The sequence below is a fragment of the Lissotriton helveticus genome, chromosome 7 (genome assembly GCF_964261635.1).
Source record: "Lissotriton helveticus chromosome 7, aLisHel1.1, whole genome shotgun sequence".
Classification (NCBI taxonomy): domain Eukaryota; kingdom Metazoa; phylum Chordata; class Amphibia; order Caudata; family Salamandridae; genus Lissotriton; species Lissotriton helveticus.
This window is the reverse complement of record NC_136068.1, coordinates 765,857,261-765,871,618: the sequence shown is the minus strand read 5'-3', so window position 1 is coordinate 765,871,618 and position 14,358 is coordinate 765,857,261. Positions and strand designations below refer to the sequence as shown.

Genomic DNA, 14,358 nt, shown 5'->3' with positions numbered 1-14,358 from the left:
CTTTCAGACGTACCCAACTGTGCCCAGAGTGGATTATACGGATGAGTTTTTGCCAACATGTCCACACTTTGAGAGGAATGTTTTTCTAGGAAGATTCTGATGGGCGGCTGTCCATTGGGCATGACAGTTGGGACCCATGCTAGGTGGTTTGTCAGAACGGCAGTCAGCAGGGCTGGTAAAAATCTGAGAAAAGAAAAAAGGACCCCCAAGTTACGTTTTTGCAGGCAACACTTTAAACCAACAGCAAATCGACACAGCACAAAGGAAGCAGTCACTGACTGATGTCACAAGTTTAGTTTCACAATCTTAACAATGATTGACTTCCAAATCCCAACCGTGGTTGCGAACAGCACATTTATGCAATATTTGAAAATTCTGTAATTAACGCTGATTTTCTGCATTATAGGAGTAAAGGCAGGAACATTAGTGCTGATAACAGAAGGTGAGTTTGGGTGAGGGCATTTGGTAAAGTAAAGAGCACGACAGTGGTGTAAGCAACATTTAATCTGGCCCCCTTGCAATGTACATGGAGGGGCCCCTCTCACTCCGTACCCAGTCAAGAGCTCTCATGCCAGGGGATTGCCTCCTGTGCATTGTGCCAGGGGGGGTAGGCTGACCAGATTTATGAAAGCAAAAACCGGGGCAGGCCAGACATAGAAGTAGGACTAAAGGATGACATATAAGGTGTGTGTGTATGCATGTATGTGTGTGTGTATGTATATATATATATATATATATATATATATATATACATACACACACACATACATGCATATACAGTGAGTGGTAGTAACCTTTAAACACTGAAAACCATTCCGACTGACTATTGCAGTTCAAAATCATTGAAACTAAATCTCTGGTACGTTTACATACAGATTTAAGTTACTTTTACCTAGGGTGTATATTTGGCACCTTGGTAAGTAAAGGAAGCTGGATCTCGTGCATCCTGCATAATTGTGCTTGACAGAGTCGTTCTGAAAGTTGAATTCGATTGACTGTTCAGTTTCAAAACTGGGAGAGGAGTTGGCCTAACGGCTAGGGCGCTCGACCTCGGACCTGGGGATCTGGGTTCGAGTCTCGGTAACGACGCCAAAACCTCCTGTGATTCTGGGCAAATCACTTAATCTCCCCGTGCCTAAAATGAATGTGTGTCCGTCCTCATGTAACGTAACTGGTGCTATGTAAACCGCTCCGATAGTTCGCGCTATATAAAACTCTGGAAAAAAAAAAAAAACCTTATCAATGGCAAAATGGCATGACATCGTCCCTGGCCCCGAGCCACCTTCCCTCTCTGGTAGCATGAACTGGGGCTCAAAGTGAAATCCTCCTACGCTGCTGAAGCATGATTAATTACTTTTTGCCTGTGAAAATTAAAGTATCTTTAACGTGTTGCAATGCAAAACCACGTAACTTTCTTCCAAAAATAGGGACATATTTTTAAAATTATCAAAAGTGTCGGAACACTGGGACAAACCATTTAATACCTGGACTGTCCGGGGAAAAACGGGTCATATAGTCACCCTAATAAGAATGGGCCCCCTGGAGCTCGGGGGCCCCCGCACCGTTACACCACTGGAACACAACTAAAGTCATAACTCTGCCCAATGTTTTTCTCCAAACCATTTGCAGATAAAGATTTACTCACCAAAATCGCGGGGATAGGTATTAAAATTAAGCAGAGTATAACCAATATTACCATATTTATGAAAATAACATGTTTGGAAAGCAATTATGAAGACACCCTCGTATGCATGCAGATCTAGTGATCATCATTGTACAATATGAAACATCTGTTCCGTAAAAATCCTGATTGGTCAAGGGTGTATTTATGTTGTAGTGCAATAGGAGTTCGAGCTTAGTTACCAATATTTTAGCATATAGCTGAGCCTCGAACTTCAATAGGGATATGAGTCAGGTAGGGAGCACAATCACAAGGGTTCTTTCCCGCCTTACAGATAAATAATTTGTCTGTCTTCGAAACAAACTAAAGGAACAATGTCTGGTTTTGCTCAAAGAACGAAGATTATCTCAGGAATTAGAGAAATCCAGTGTTATGAAAAAACAGATGATTCTGGTCACTGATGATCTGCAGCCATATCTTTATTCCGTGCAGAATTGTCATCATTGGGTAATTTTGACGAGTTTTAGATAAGACATTTTTCACAGTCTAATCACTTTTCCTAAAACTAATGACTGGTCAAACGTACTGATTAAATGCCCCTGTGATGATCTATCTAGCTAATGCACCTTACACATTATGTTCTTTTGCACTTTCTATAAGGTCTATCCAAAACGTTTCATACTGCCTAGCCTTCGTGACTATATATTTTTTTACAATTCCACCCTGCATTACTGTTTTTACAACTCACTTCTTTATCGATTTGCAGTATGATTTCTAGTTTTTTATGATCCGTGATTCATCTCAGCAAAAAATGGCTATATAATAATTAGGTTTTACTGGCAGGTTTAGAGCCCAAACGTTTATTTGTTTATAGTTATGACTGCAAAAACTATCTTTGTTTGTATATGCTTTTATGGTTTCTTTTTATGAAAAGCAAATTATATATACATATATACACACACACACACACACACACACACACACACACACACACATACTTATATAGATCTATATTGTTTTTATTCTATCTCTTGGAGGCACCACAATAAAGAATTGTTGGCTTAGCTGACCAAGAGGTCGTTTTAACTCCCTAGATACACTCCATACAGTACGCGTTACTCAATCACACCATTACTTCACTATGATACGTACGCTTAAAAAAACTCCTCAAGAGCTCCTCCACTATAGAGGGAGTTGTAGCCCACACCAGATACCTTTAGTTCTGGTGTGAGGAAGGACTGGATGATGAAGCATGCCACCCTTGGGTGAGAGTGGGTTAATGTCCTAAAGAAAATAATTGTTCGCAGTACAGTGACAAGTCATTAGTTTCCTACATGTACCTTATTGTGTTTTGTTGTGCGGCCATAAATAGGTTATTCTGTGTGCCAGTTGTGAGAACACTCATTTAGAGGGAAAAGGCTCACTCATTTCTACGTTCCAAGAGAGTAAAGGCATTTATAGGCAACTAATGAATAGAAAAGTTAAGTTTGATTTTATTGTATCGGCTAAAATGCCTTTTTACAAGAACAAAAATCTGTGCAACAATGCTGGTCTATGACTACGTGACAGATTGAGTCCTAACAAAAACACAGTGAACTGAAAATCAACACAATAACTGGATCACAGGCAGAGGACACCTCCTTCTTCCTTGGCTTTAGCCACCCAAAGTCCCACTATCCCTGCAGCCTGATGGAGGATATTTGTTTGCTGTACCTTTCGGAATGGGTTGTGGAAGCACGAGATCTCGACGTGAAGTTTGAACAAAGAACAATGTCACAGTAATGAAAATATTGTGTCTGGCTAGTCCGTGCTTCAAAAATGAGTTTAAGTTTTTTTTTTTTGTTAAAGGCGTGTAACAGCCATAACTATAGTTTTCCTAACACAGGAGGCCTGACTCAGAAGTTTCATCGAGTTTAAGTCGTACTTAAGTGACCAAAAAAGACACGTTATATGTAAATCCCACATCCTGATTCAGAGAACTAGGACTGGTGGTATTGTTTGGTAATGTGGCATTTGAAGTATGTTTGCAATGTGGTGCAGTGGTTTATTTTCTAGTTTAGATTTAGGAGCAATTTTTTGAACGTTTTTGGGTGGGGCACTTTGCACAAACATATTTACACCCACAACTTTTAGGTTTAATGGAATTTGCATTATGTGCTGCAGAATATTTATTATTATTTTTTTATTAAAAAAGTTGAAGTTCTCACAATGCTCGATTTTGGAAGACATTGTAGGAGATGGAAGCCATAGCATGAATGCGATCTACCGATTCCACTTAATCCTAGGACATTGCCATTGTTGTACGGAGGTTAATCACTGCACCAATAGAATGAATTTTAGCTGCCAACCAAGGATAGAGGTTTTAAATGTGCAACCAGTAAGGAAGCACCACAACATTTACAACATGACATTGCTATGGTGCTAATTGGTAAACCAAATTAAGAGAAAATATTAAAAGAACACTCCAAACAGTAATACAAAAAAGCAAAATAAATTCATTGTTCGGAACGTAAAGGTGATGAAGAGAAAGAAATGGAAGGCGAGATCTCATATATGGGTTAGCAAATAAAGGAAGAAACGACCACAGAGACTCATCTATTATCATTTTGAAGGACGTCTTTAATATCAGTCCAAACTTACATTTTTGTAGTTTGATACAGAATGTGGCAATTCTAAGTTCTAAGCCTTACGCCGATAAGACCTACGCTAACCAGCTCTAAACTTTATGGGGTTTTTATCTTTCCAAGCTCTGGCAGTAACTAATCTAGCCATTCTAAGAGCAAAGCAGAGGCTCACCTGCCACTTCCTATATTTATTTGCAAGTCAAGTTGCAATCCCAAAAAAGAGCTATCAGAAAACGATGCTGTAGCGATGTATGTAATGCATCTTCACAGAAATCAAAGGTTTGGCTTAAAAAACGTACTAAAGAGAGCACTCATATGTCTGAGTGATCAGCTTTATTATCTCCACAACCGTATATTAACATTATTTTGTGATTGGATGTTACACAATTTAAACACAGATACGTGTGATGGATCAGTACAAAATAAAATTGACAACAGTATCCAGTATTAATAAAAGTGGTTTCATTATTACAAAGGTAGCAATTCAAATACCGCAGCTGCACGTTCCTCCATTGTAATGTCAGAGTTCTTCCCAATTCATCCACGCTCACTATTAAACTGTCACAGAATTTAGAAATAATCCCTGTTGAGTATATTCAGCTTCGAATATATTCAATAAAAAGAGAAAGAAATAAACACACATTTTAAATTGTGTGAAGATGTTTTTCAGTTGTAGGTAATGCAAATGTGTCGTCTTATTGCGCGAGACCTGATTTAATTCTTCATATACTATCAAATGCTTCCAAATGTTAAAGACCTCCGTGATTTACGGGACTATCTCGTTCCAAGTGAAATTCAATGTGATCTTTAGTGCTGGAAAATTCTGTATGGAATTCCACCTGGACGTAACTGTATGTGCACACATTTTACACAGTCATGTATTCCATTTACTCCAAACCTAGGACTAATCCTAAAGAAGATTTCTGCCTTTTTAACAAAGTTTTGAAATGAGCACAAAGTGATCAAACAACTCGTATCTATGATTAAACACTAAGGCCTCGATCACAGTCAACCAGGAAAAGAGCGAGATGGTTATTGTAACTCAATATATTCCAACACCCTGGGATCGGGATATATTGCATGTGATAAATAGCACCGAATTACGATTACTGCCCTAGAAGTGGCGTAAAACATGCATATTTTGGTGCTTATTGCCCCAAGATACGAATGTCCCGTCAGGCATTTTTGGCCTCCTACATTTCAGAAGGTTTTACAACAGTGCAAGGCTCATCACAAAGTATCTGCAAGTGATTGCAAGTTACATGCTTCTTACAGCAACTTTTTTATAACTTTTTATTCGCTGCGAAAAGTAGATACACACAAGTCAGTAACAAGATTGTAGAGTTGGCTATCAATACATACACAACATTACAAAATTGTACCCATGTGGTTCACACGTTCATCCTTTTTATTGACTGTTCAATAAGTCACTCTTTGTGGAGTTTCTCAGGTAAGTTTGAAATCCTCTATCAGTGCCCCTCTTCGTTCGAGTTACTGGGTGATGAGGAAGAGAGCTTGCCTAACTGATTTGCATAACAATTCTGACATGTTCACCGGATCCCCTCCCACAAGCCAAACTTTTCCATATCATGAATGGCAGCCAGACTGCTTCAAATTTGTAGGCCCTATCATGCAATTTAGCTGATAATTTCTCCATTGCATGTATGCAAGGAATTTCAACGGTAGTGTAATCCCTGTTAAGGCCCTAATACCTGGCAGTGTTTCATTCCAATATGTCTGCATACTGAAAGGAGTTGCAAAGGCAGTGTAATCCTGTGAGGGTTTATATTTGTGACACTATTTCTTTCAAATAAGTTGATATGTCTTCACAAGCCCACCACATACGGAACAGAGTGCCTATTTCACCGTAGTTTTTACAACATGTTACGGGACTACCAAACATGGCATGCAGCCTAGTTGGAGAATGATGCCAACTAGTTAGCAATATATACACATTTTCTTAGTGCTGCACGCAAATAGATGACTTTGATGCTACTGTCCATTTTTTGACTCCGGTTTTCTCTGCTACCTTCACCCCATAGTCTCCCTCTCCCAAAGGAGTAAGCAATCAGGTTTGTGCAGGAATTGTAGGTTGATTATGGGTCGCTGGAACCAAGTGATGCCTTTCCGGATGTGCTTGTTAACCGCATGCGTGCGGTGCAGATTTCCGCGCTGCGCTGAGTTTTTAAAAAACCCGCGGTTCATGACGAGCTCAGCTCGTTATGAGCGTACGAGAGGCGTAACTCATGACGAGCTGAGCTCGTCATGAGCGTAGAAGGGGTTAAAAAGCATAGCTTCAAGAGAGGTGCTTTCCTTGCCCACCAACTCTCCCTATGCTCCATGAGCCCATCCAGCATATGAGCTGTGTCAGACGGTAGTCATCTTCTCTATTCAGACCTAGGCTCTCTTGGATCGTCTCCATCGTGTTTAATCATCCCCCATCCCCGAGAACAATTCACTAACAAGGGGTTGATTGCTTCGGAGGCATCTTTTAATTCCTGGGATTGGAAATCTGGGTTGTGAGTAACTGGACTGGTCGGGGAGAGTCGTATACCTCTCTTTCCATGCTATCTGGTGCCAATATTCTAAGAGTACTGTTGTAGTGTTATCAAATGTCCGATCGTGCTCTCTGTCAGCCATTGCAGATAGATTAGAGGTGTAATTCTGTTGAACATTTACACCCCTTTGCTGCCCAGATTGTGGTTCCAATCAAGGTTTGAGTGAACTTGGGACCTTTAAATTCTTGATCCTTAACCCCCCACTTTCAGATGTACTACGAAAAAGTGTAGCCGTTAGAAACCAGTGAATCTGATTCTTCCATACAGTCTTGGGAAACCTGATTGGTAATCTCTGTGAAGCATAACAGGCAAGGGAGGCAGGTTATTTTCACACTCTCCATCCTTCCTAGCCAAGATATTTCTACTTTATCCCAGCAATGAAGATCTTTACATAATGTCTTAAGCAGAAGGAGAATATTGCTTTGAAACAAATTCGATGTACTCTGGGGTAGGTATATGTCTAAATATGTAATGGGGCGAGTCTACAATACCCATTCCATATGATTTTGTACAATTTATTTTAACTCCAGAAACTCTGCCAAAGAGGGCCACTTCTTCCTTCAAGGCTGGGACACCTCCGAGTCATTTGAAAACCGATGAGTTTAAATATCCCCTTTATTTTGGGTTGTTGTGGACTATGAATAAAGAATTCCATTGATAGGGTAAACTTGTTTAGTTCTCCTCATATTTAGTCTTATTGGAGTAATTAGCACTCACATTAATCTTAGTTGCTGGCTTCATAAAATTGGCTAGGATTAGTTACGTTTTTATTGGGTCCATGGGGGTCCTATCCAGTATTTAAAAAAATATAATTGCTGTCAAAGGCCTTCTCATCAAGCTGTGTATTCTTCTCCGCCACTTCCAGGACGATTACCGTTCGTCTAGTATTATGATGGATGTAGCGAATCTTCACACAACTCTGATTACTGGAGAGAGAACAGGTTGAGCCAAACTGTATGCAAGTGGTAGCCAGCAATGACGTAAAGATTTTCTCATCGTTATTGAGGGCAAAGTTTCTACGAAAGGCCAAGAAGTAGGTTCTTTCTCCGGTATTTGCTAATAAGGCAAGATGGGATTCAAGCATAGCGCATGTCATTTTGCCCGTAGTTAAATTGTGATAAAAAAACTTTAGACAGCAGTTCTACCAGGAGATCTGCATTTTTTAAATAAAATTACATCGGGAAGCATAAGAGCCAGGTGCCTTGCGGTGAGACTTTCTTTTTATGGCTGCTTTAACCTAATCTCTGTAGAAATGTTTCCCTCTAAGAGGACACAGTTTACCTGCTCATTTGCAAATGTGAAGTCCTCTAGGAGGTTCATCAGCTGCTCTTGTCCTAGTTTTGCTCTACGAACGAAGTCATGTGGAAGGTGGAAAAGGTTTTAAGGATTACCAGTGTGTTACCTAGTGTGGCAAGTACCGATTTTGACTCATCTTCTTAATACAATTTCTAATTTGTATTTGTCTAAACTTGTAAGGCAGAAGTCTGTTCGCCTTGCCCCCTGCTAATATGGTTGCTTTATATGTAGCAGTTTCTTAGCTGCATTTCACATCACAAGTAGCTCCAACTCTCATTTAACCTATCACATATCTCTTTCAAATTCGTAGAGAAGTATTCTTTTCATGCAGTGATTCTAATTGCTTTTGGTGAGTTTCCGACGTTAGTGTTTTTCAGGTTTGCTATTTGTTCAAAGGCTAATGAATGAGAAATTAGTATCCCCCTCTATCATAGCATCCTAACTAATGTTCGAGCTCACCATCCCATTATCATTCTCTTCAAAATAATGCCCAATCACGCCCCTCTTCAAATCTGTTTTGGGTCCCAAAGGACTATTTTCTTACCCAGTCAAGGGCAATGTGAAGATGCTTGTGGTACGATTGGATCTCTAATACACCATACTAAAGCAAGATCAGACAAGGCCTTAGCTTCGATTGAAGTGGCAAGTACTTAGGTGATCTAACCCCTTGAAATGAGGAAACTGTCAATCCGTGTGTATGATCTATATAGTTTAGGAAAAAAGTGATATCTTTGTCCCCTATCGGCTGCTGTCTCCAGATGTTTAGCAGGTTTAAATCTATCATGCTTTGCGATAATGATACTGTTGCTTTTAGGCATTTTACTCCCCACTGGCGAACTGTCATCCTAGAAAGGAGTTAAAATCTCCATCTAGAAGTATGCTACCTTTTGTAAAATTGGCTCCTTTGGGAAATAATCATGCCCCTAACCCCTATAAATATGCCCCCCGTTAGACCTGGCATCCTTGCTGTGGTCTCCCCTGCCTGTCTCTACCTCCTGTAATTTATACTGAGTGCTGGATTTCGTTTTTGCTCATTTAGGTACTCTGGGCACTTTGTCACTGCTGATAAGTGACAAAGTGTAAGTGCTCCCTATTTAAATTGTGATTATGATTGGTTATCTATGATAGGCATATATGATTTACTGAAAATTCCCTAGTAAAGTGCACTGTGTGTCCCCAAGGCCTGTAAATCACATACTCCTACTGGGCCTGCAGCACTGACTGTGCCATCAACACAAGTAGCCTTTCAAATGTGTCTCAGACCTGCCACTGTAGTGCCTGCACGCAACGTTTTTGACTGCCATGTCGCTGGCAAGTGTACCCACTTGCCAGGCCTTAACCTTCCCTTTTCTTACATGTAAGTCACCCCTAAGGTAGGCCCAAGGTACCCCATGGGCAGGGTGCAGTGTATGTTAAAGGTAGGATATGTACAGCTGTGTTTTACATGTCCTGATAGTGAAATACTGTGTATTTCGTTTTTTCAATACTGCAAGGACTCGCTCTCCCATAGGCTATCACTAAAGCTGCCTTTTAACATTTTACCAGTGTAACTTTCATTGGGGACCAGCTAGAGATTTGAAGATTGAGCACTCTGAACTCTGAATTTAGTAATCAGTTCGCAGAACGGGGAGGATAGGCGGGGCAGTAAGGAATATATCACTAACTAATGTCTCTTACAGATATATCGTTACACAAGTAGTAACTTGTGCATCTGAAAGAGACACGTTAGTGATAGATTCCTTACCTTAGAATAGATACCCCAGCAATACCAACCCCGGTGGTGGGTCTGCGAACAAAATTACACCAGGAAGTCAGGGAGAACAGAGCGGCCAAAGAAGCAGTCTCTCCAGACTTGACTGTCAACACAGTAGTGCTTTGTAAACGCGTGCAGCGAGGCCCACGTAGCTGCCTGACAAATGTCCTGCAAGGAGTAACATGCTTTGATACACAGAACGACTCACCGGGAAATAATCTGTTTGTGCACAGCCCGACATTTTTTGGCGCCCACGTAGCCAACAAAGAGCTGATCATCCACCCGGAACTGTTGTGTATGCTGCAGATAGAAAGCAAGCGCACATTTTGGGGCGAGACAGTGGAGCCTCTCCTCTTCCCTGGAAGGATGCGGAGGCGGAAAGAAGGTGGGCAAAATGATGGTCTGCCAGATGTGGAAGGGCGTGACAACCTTTGGCAAGAAAGAAGGACGGGTCCTTAAAACCACCTTGTCCCGATGAACAGAAAGGAAAGGAGGTTTAGAAGAAAGAGCCTGGAGCTCACTCCCTCTTCTGGCAGAGATGATAGCTACCAGGAAAGCCGTCTTTAGAGTGAGAAGACGTAAAGGACAGTTATGAAGGGGCTCAAAAGGAGCGCACATCAGATAAGTCAAGACAAGATTTAAGTCCCATTGAGGCATTATGAAAGGCACGGGAGGGAACGTGTGTGTAATGCCTTTGAGGAAAAGGTTAACAACCGGGGACTTAAAAAGAGAAAGCTGATCAGGAAGCCTTAGGAAGGCCTAAATGGCAGAAAGATAACCTTTGATAGTGCCCAGAGCAGAGCCCTGTTGGGCCAAAGATAAAAAACCAGAAGAACCTCAGAAAGAGGGGCTGAAAGGGGATCTACAGCCTTTGCTGTGCACCATACCACAAATCTGTTCCATCGGCATGCGTATACCGTTTTAGTGGAGGGACGCCTGGCTGCCACAATGACATTACAGACTTCGGGAGGAAGGTTGAAAGCCGTCAACTGTCGAAGCTCAATCTCCACGCATGGAGGTGGAGGCTGGACAGGTTTGGGTGAAGGACCGTCCCCTGCTGCTGCAACAGAAGATCCTCCAGAAGAGGCAGTCGGATCAGGGGATCGATGCTCATACTGAGTAGCTCGGGATACCATACTCTTCGAGCCCAGTCCGGAGCCACAAGAATAACTTGAACCTGGTCGCGCTGGATCTTCTTCAGCACTCTGGGCAGAAGTGGTAAAGGCGTACAACAGACCACAGCTCCACTCGTGACGAAAAGCGTCTCCGCGCGAGTGCCGCCTTGGAAATTCCAACACGTATAACTGATGACACTGCGCGTTTTCTTCAGTGGCGAATAGATCTAACCAAGGCTCTCCCCACTTCTGAAAGAGACCTTTCGCCACATCAGAGTTCAGACGCCATTTCGGGATCCATCAAGCACCAGCAGATGAGTTTGTCCGCCCTGGCATTCAGAGAACCTGCCAGGTGTTGAACCACCAAGGTAAGGCCTTGATGTTCCAGCCACGTCCAGAGGCGCAGAACCTCCTGACATAGGGTTCAGGACCCCACCCCGCCCTGTTTGTTGCAATACCACATGGCGGTGGTGTTGTACGTGAACACCTGCAATGCACTTCCCCGGACAGAGGGAAGGAATGCCTTCAGTTCAAGTCGGATCGCCCGAAGCTCCAAAAGGTTGATATGGTGCCGGGACTCCCCCGGAGACCAGAGGCCTCTGATCTCCGCCTCTCCCAAGTGGCCTCCCCATCCCAGGAGGGACGCATCCGTCACCACTGTGAACTTGGGTTGGGGAAGTGAGAGGGATCTGCCATTGACCCAATCGTGGCTCGTGAGCCACCACTGCAAGTGACGTGCAGTGCCCTCTGAGATTTGGACATGACCGGACAGGTTGCCCTGATGCTGCGCCCACTGGAACTTCAGGTCCCACTGCAGAGCCCGCATATGGCATCTAGCATGTTGCACTAACAGGATGCAGGAGGCCATCAGGCCCAAGAGCCGGAGGGTCATCATGACTGAAACCCGGGATAGAGGCTGAAAGATCGGAATCATAACCTGAATATCCCGGACGTGCTGCTCGGGAGGATAGACCCGAAACTGCGTCGAATCCAGAACCGCTCCGATGAAGGGGAGCTTCTGAGCAGGACTCAGGTGCGACTTTGGCACGTTGATGGAGAACCCCAGCAAGTGCAGGAGGTCGGCCGTAGTCTAAAGGTGGGTGACAACTGCCTGGGGCAAGCCCGCCTTCAACAACCAGTCATCTAGGTAGGGGAAGACTGATACCCCTGACCTGCGCAGATGAGCTGCGACCACCGCCATCACTTTTGTGAACACCGAGGGGCACTGGTAAGGCCGAAGGGGAGCAAGGTAAACTGAAAATGCTCCTGGCCTACCATGAACCGCAGGTAACTCCGGCAGGATGGAGATGTGAAAATATGTGTCCTGCAAGTCCAACGCTACCATCCAGTCTCCAGGGTCAAGGCGATACAAGACCTGAGCCAGGGTCAGCATCTCGAACTTCTCCTTCCGGAGGAAGCGATTGATGTCCCGGAGGTCCAAGATAGGACGCAGACCCCCTTTGTTCTTCTTGGGGACCAGAAAGTAGTGGGAATAACAAGCACTCCCTACTTCTGCCCCAGGAACGCACTTGATGGCCCCCTTGGCCAGGAGGGCCGTGAGTTCCTGTTGGAGACGAACCAAACGATCTCCCGACATGTGGTGGCACCGAGGTGGCATGGCTGGAGGGGAGGACTGAAAGGGAAAGGAGTAACCTTGGCAGATTATCTGCAGCATCCACTTGTCTGATGTAATCTTGTGCCAGCGGTGGAGGTGGTGGTGGATCCTGCCACCCACCGGCGTGGGGTGCTCCACGAATCTCAGATTAGGTAGGTTTGGCGGTGGAAGCAGCGGGGGTGGAGGTGGACAGACCCGCACGCTGGTTCCCGAACCCACCCCTGCGGAAACCACGGCCGCGCTGAGGCTAGTTCTGCACAGACCTGGTGGAAGGGCGTGCCTGGGTGCCTCTCCCCTGGCCACGAGAGGAACGAAAACCAGGAGTGGCCGGGTTCTTAGTAGAAAGACCCAAGGACTTGGCCGTAGCCCGCGAGTCTTTAAAGTGCTCCAGTGCACGGTCAGCCTTGTCGTCAAACAGGCAGGTGCCATCAAAAGGCATGTCCATGAGTGAGCTCTGGACATTGGGCGAGAACCCAGTCAAACGCAACCAGGTGTGGCGCAGCAACGCCACAGTCGTAGAGATCGCCCTGCCCAATGAGTTGGCGGTGTCCACCCCACACCGAATGGCGAACTTAGCCGCATCCTTACCCTCAGCAATCGCCTGAGAAAGGGCAGCCTGCACCTCCTCGGGACACGGAGGCAACACCTGAGCAACGGCATCCCACACCGTGTCGGAGTAGCGGATCAACAAGCAGGCGGTGTTCACCGATCTCAGCCCTATGCTGGCCGAAGAGAACAACGGCTGCCCAAACTGGTCCAGCCTTTTAGAGTCCTTATCCGGCGGGCCGTGGGAAAAGCACTCTGCAACGTCAAGGCCTGAATGACCAGGCTCTCAGGCGTAGGGTGAGTGGTCAAGAAAGCAGGGTCACCGGGCGCCGGCGTCTGGTGACGTTCTTATCCATCGGGCCCCCGTGGCTGGCCTCGACCGAGTGCCCAAGAGGACCTCTGTAAGGGCGTCATTAAAGGGAAGCAGCGGCTCCGACAAAGTAGACGCTGTCTGGAGCATCTCGGTGAGGAGGTTGGTCTTGAGGGCCACTGTTGGGAGGTCAAGGTTGAGGGCCTCAGCAGCCCAACGGAGCACCATTATGTAGGAGGCACCCTCCTCCCTCGTAGGAGGGGGAGAGGCGAACCCCGGGTCAGAGGAGACAACGAGGTCGCCTGCAACCACCAAGCTGTCCACCCAATCTTGTTCGGAGTCAGATTGCCGAGCAAGCGTGTCTTCGGACCCTTCCCAGTTGTCGTCTGCCTCTGGCGTAGAGGAGGCCAGTCGCGGCGGTGGAGCCGGAGAGGGGACGATCAGATTCGGGAACGGCGCCTGCTCCCAATGTGGGTCCCAGGTCAGAACAAAATGGTCCGGGAACCAGGGCAAAGGTGGGATAAAAGGCACCCAGTTGGCGCGGGGCCGGAGCCGAGGGTGGCACTGCGGCCGGAGCCGGCAACGCCACACCTCGTGGCGCCGGGGCCGGAGCCAGCGGCGCAGGGGTTGGAGTCGGTGGCGGAGCCACTGGGTCAACAGGATCTGGACATGGTACGTGCTCAATCCGGATCTGCGCTTACTGGCGCGGAAAAAGAAAGAACTGACGTCAGCACGCATGTGTGGCGCTTAACTACTCTCAGTGACGCCATCTCAGCGACGACGCCAGTGACGGACGCAGAGCCGCAGGATGCCACCTACTGGCACGCAAGTGTACTGCTAAGCAAAACTTTCCGGATCCAGTCTGACGCCTGGGGATATTCTAAGGTAAGGAATCTATCACTAACTTGTCTCTTTCAGAT

General features: G+C 45.3%; 1 protein-coding gene across 6 annotated transcripts in view; it reads right to left on the bottom strand.

Annotated features, from left to right (window-relative positions):
* FNIP1 (folliculin interacting protein 1) overlaps nucleotides 1-14,358 on the bottom strand; it is a 333,439-nt gene that overhangs the window by 74,900 nt on the left and 244,181 nt on the right. For all 6 annotated transcript variants that reach the window (XM_078653129.1, XM_078653133.1, XM_078653134.1 and 3 more), the window contains one exon: nucleotides 14-183. In XM_078653129.1, coding sequence (XP_078509255.1) covers nucleotides 14-183 — 170 coding nt within the window. The remainder of the gene's footprint in view (nucleotides 1-13; nucleotides 184-14,358) is intronic.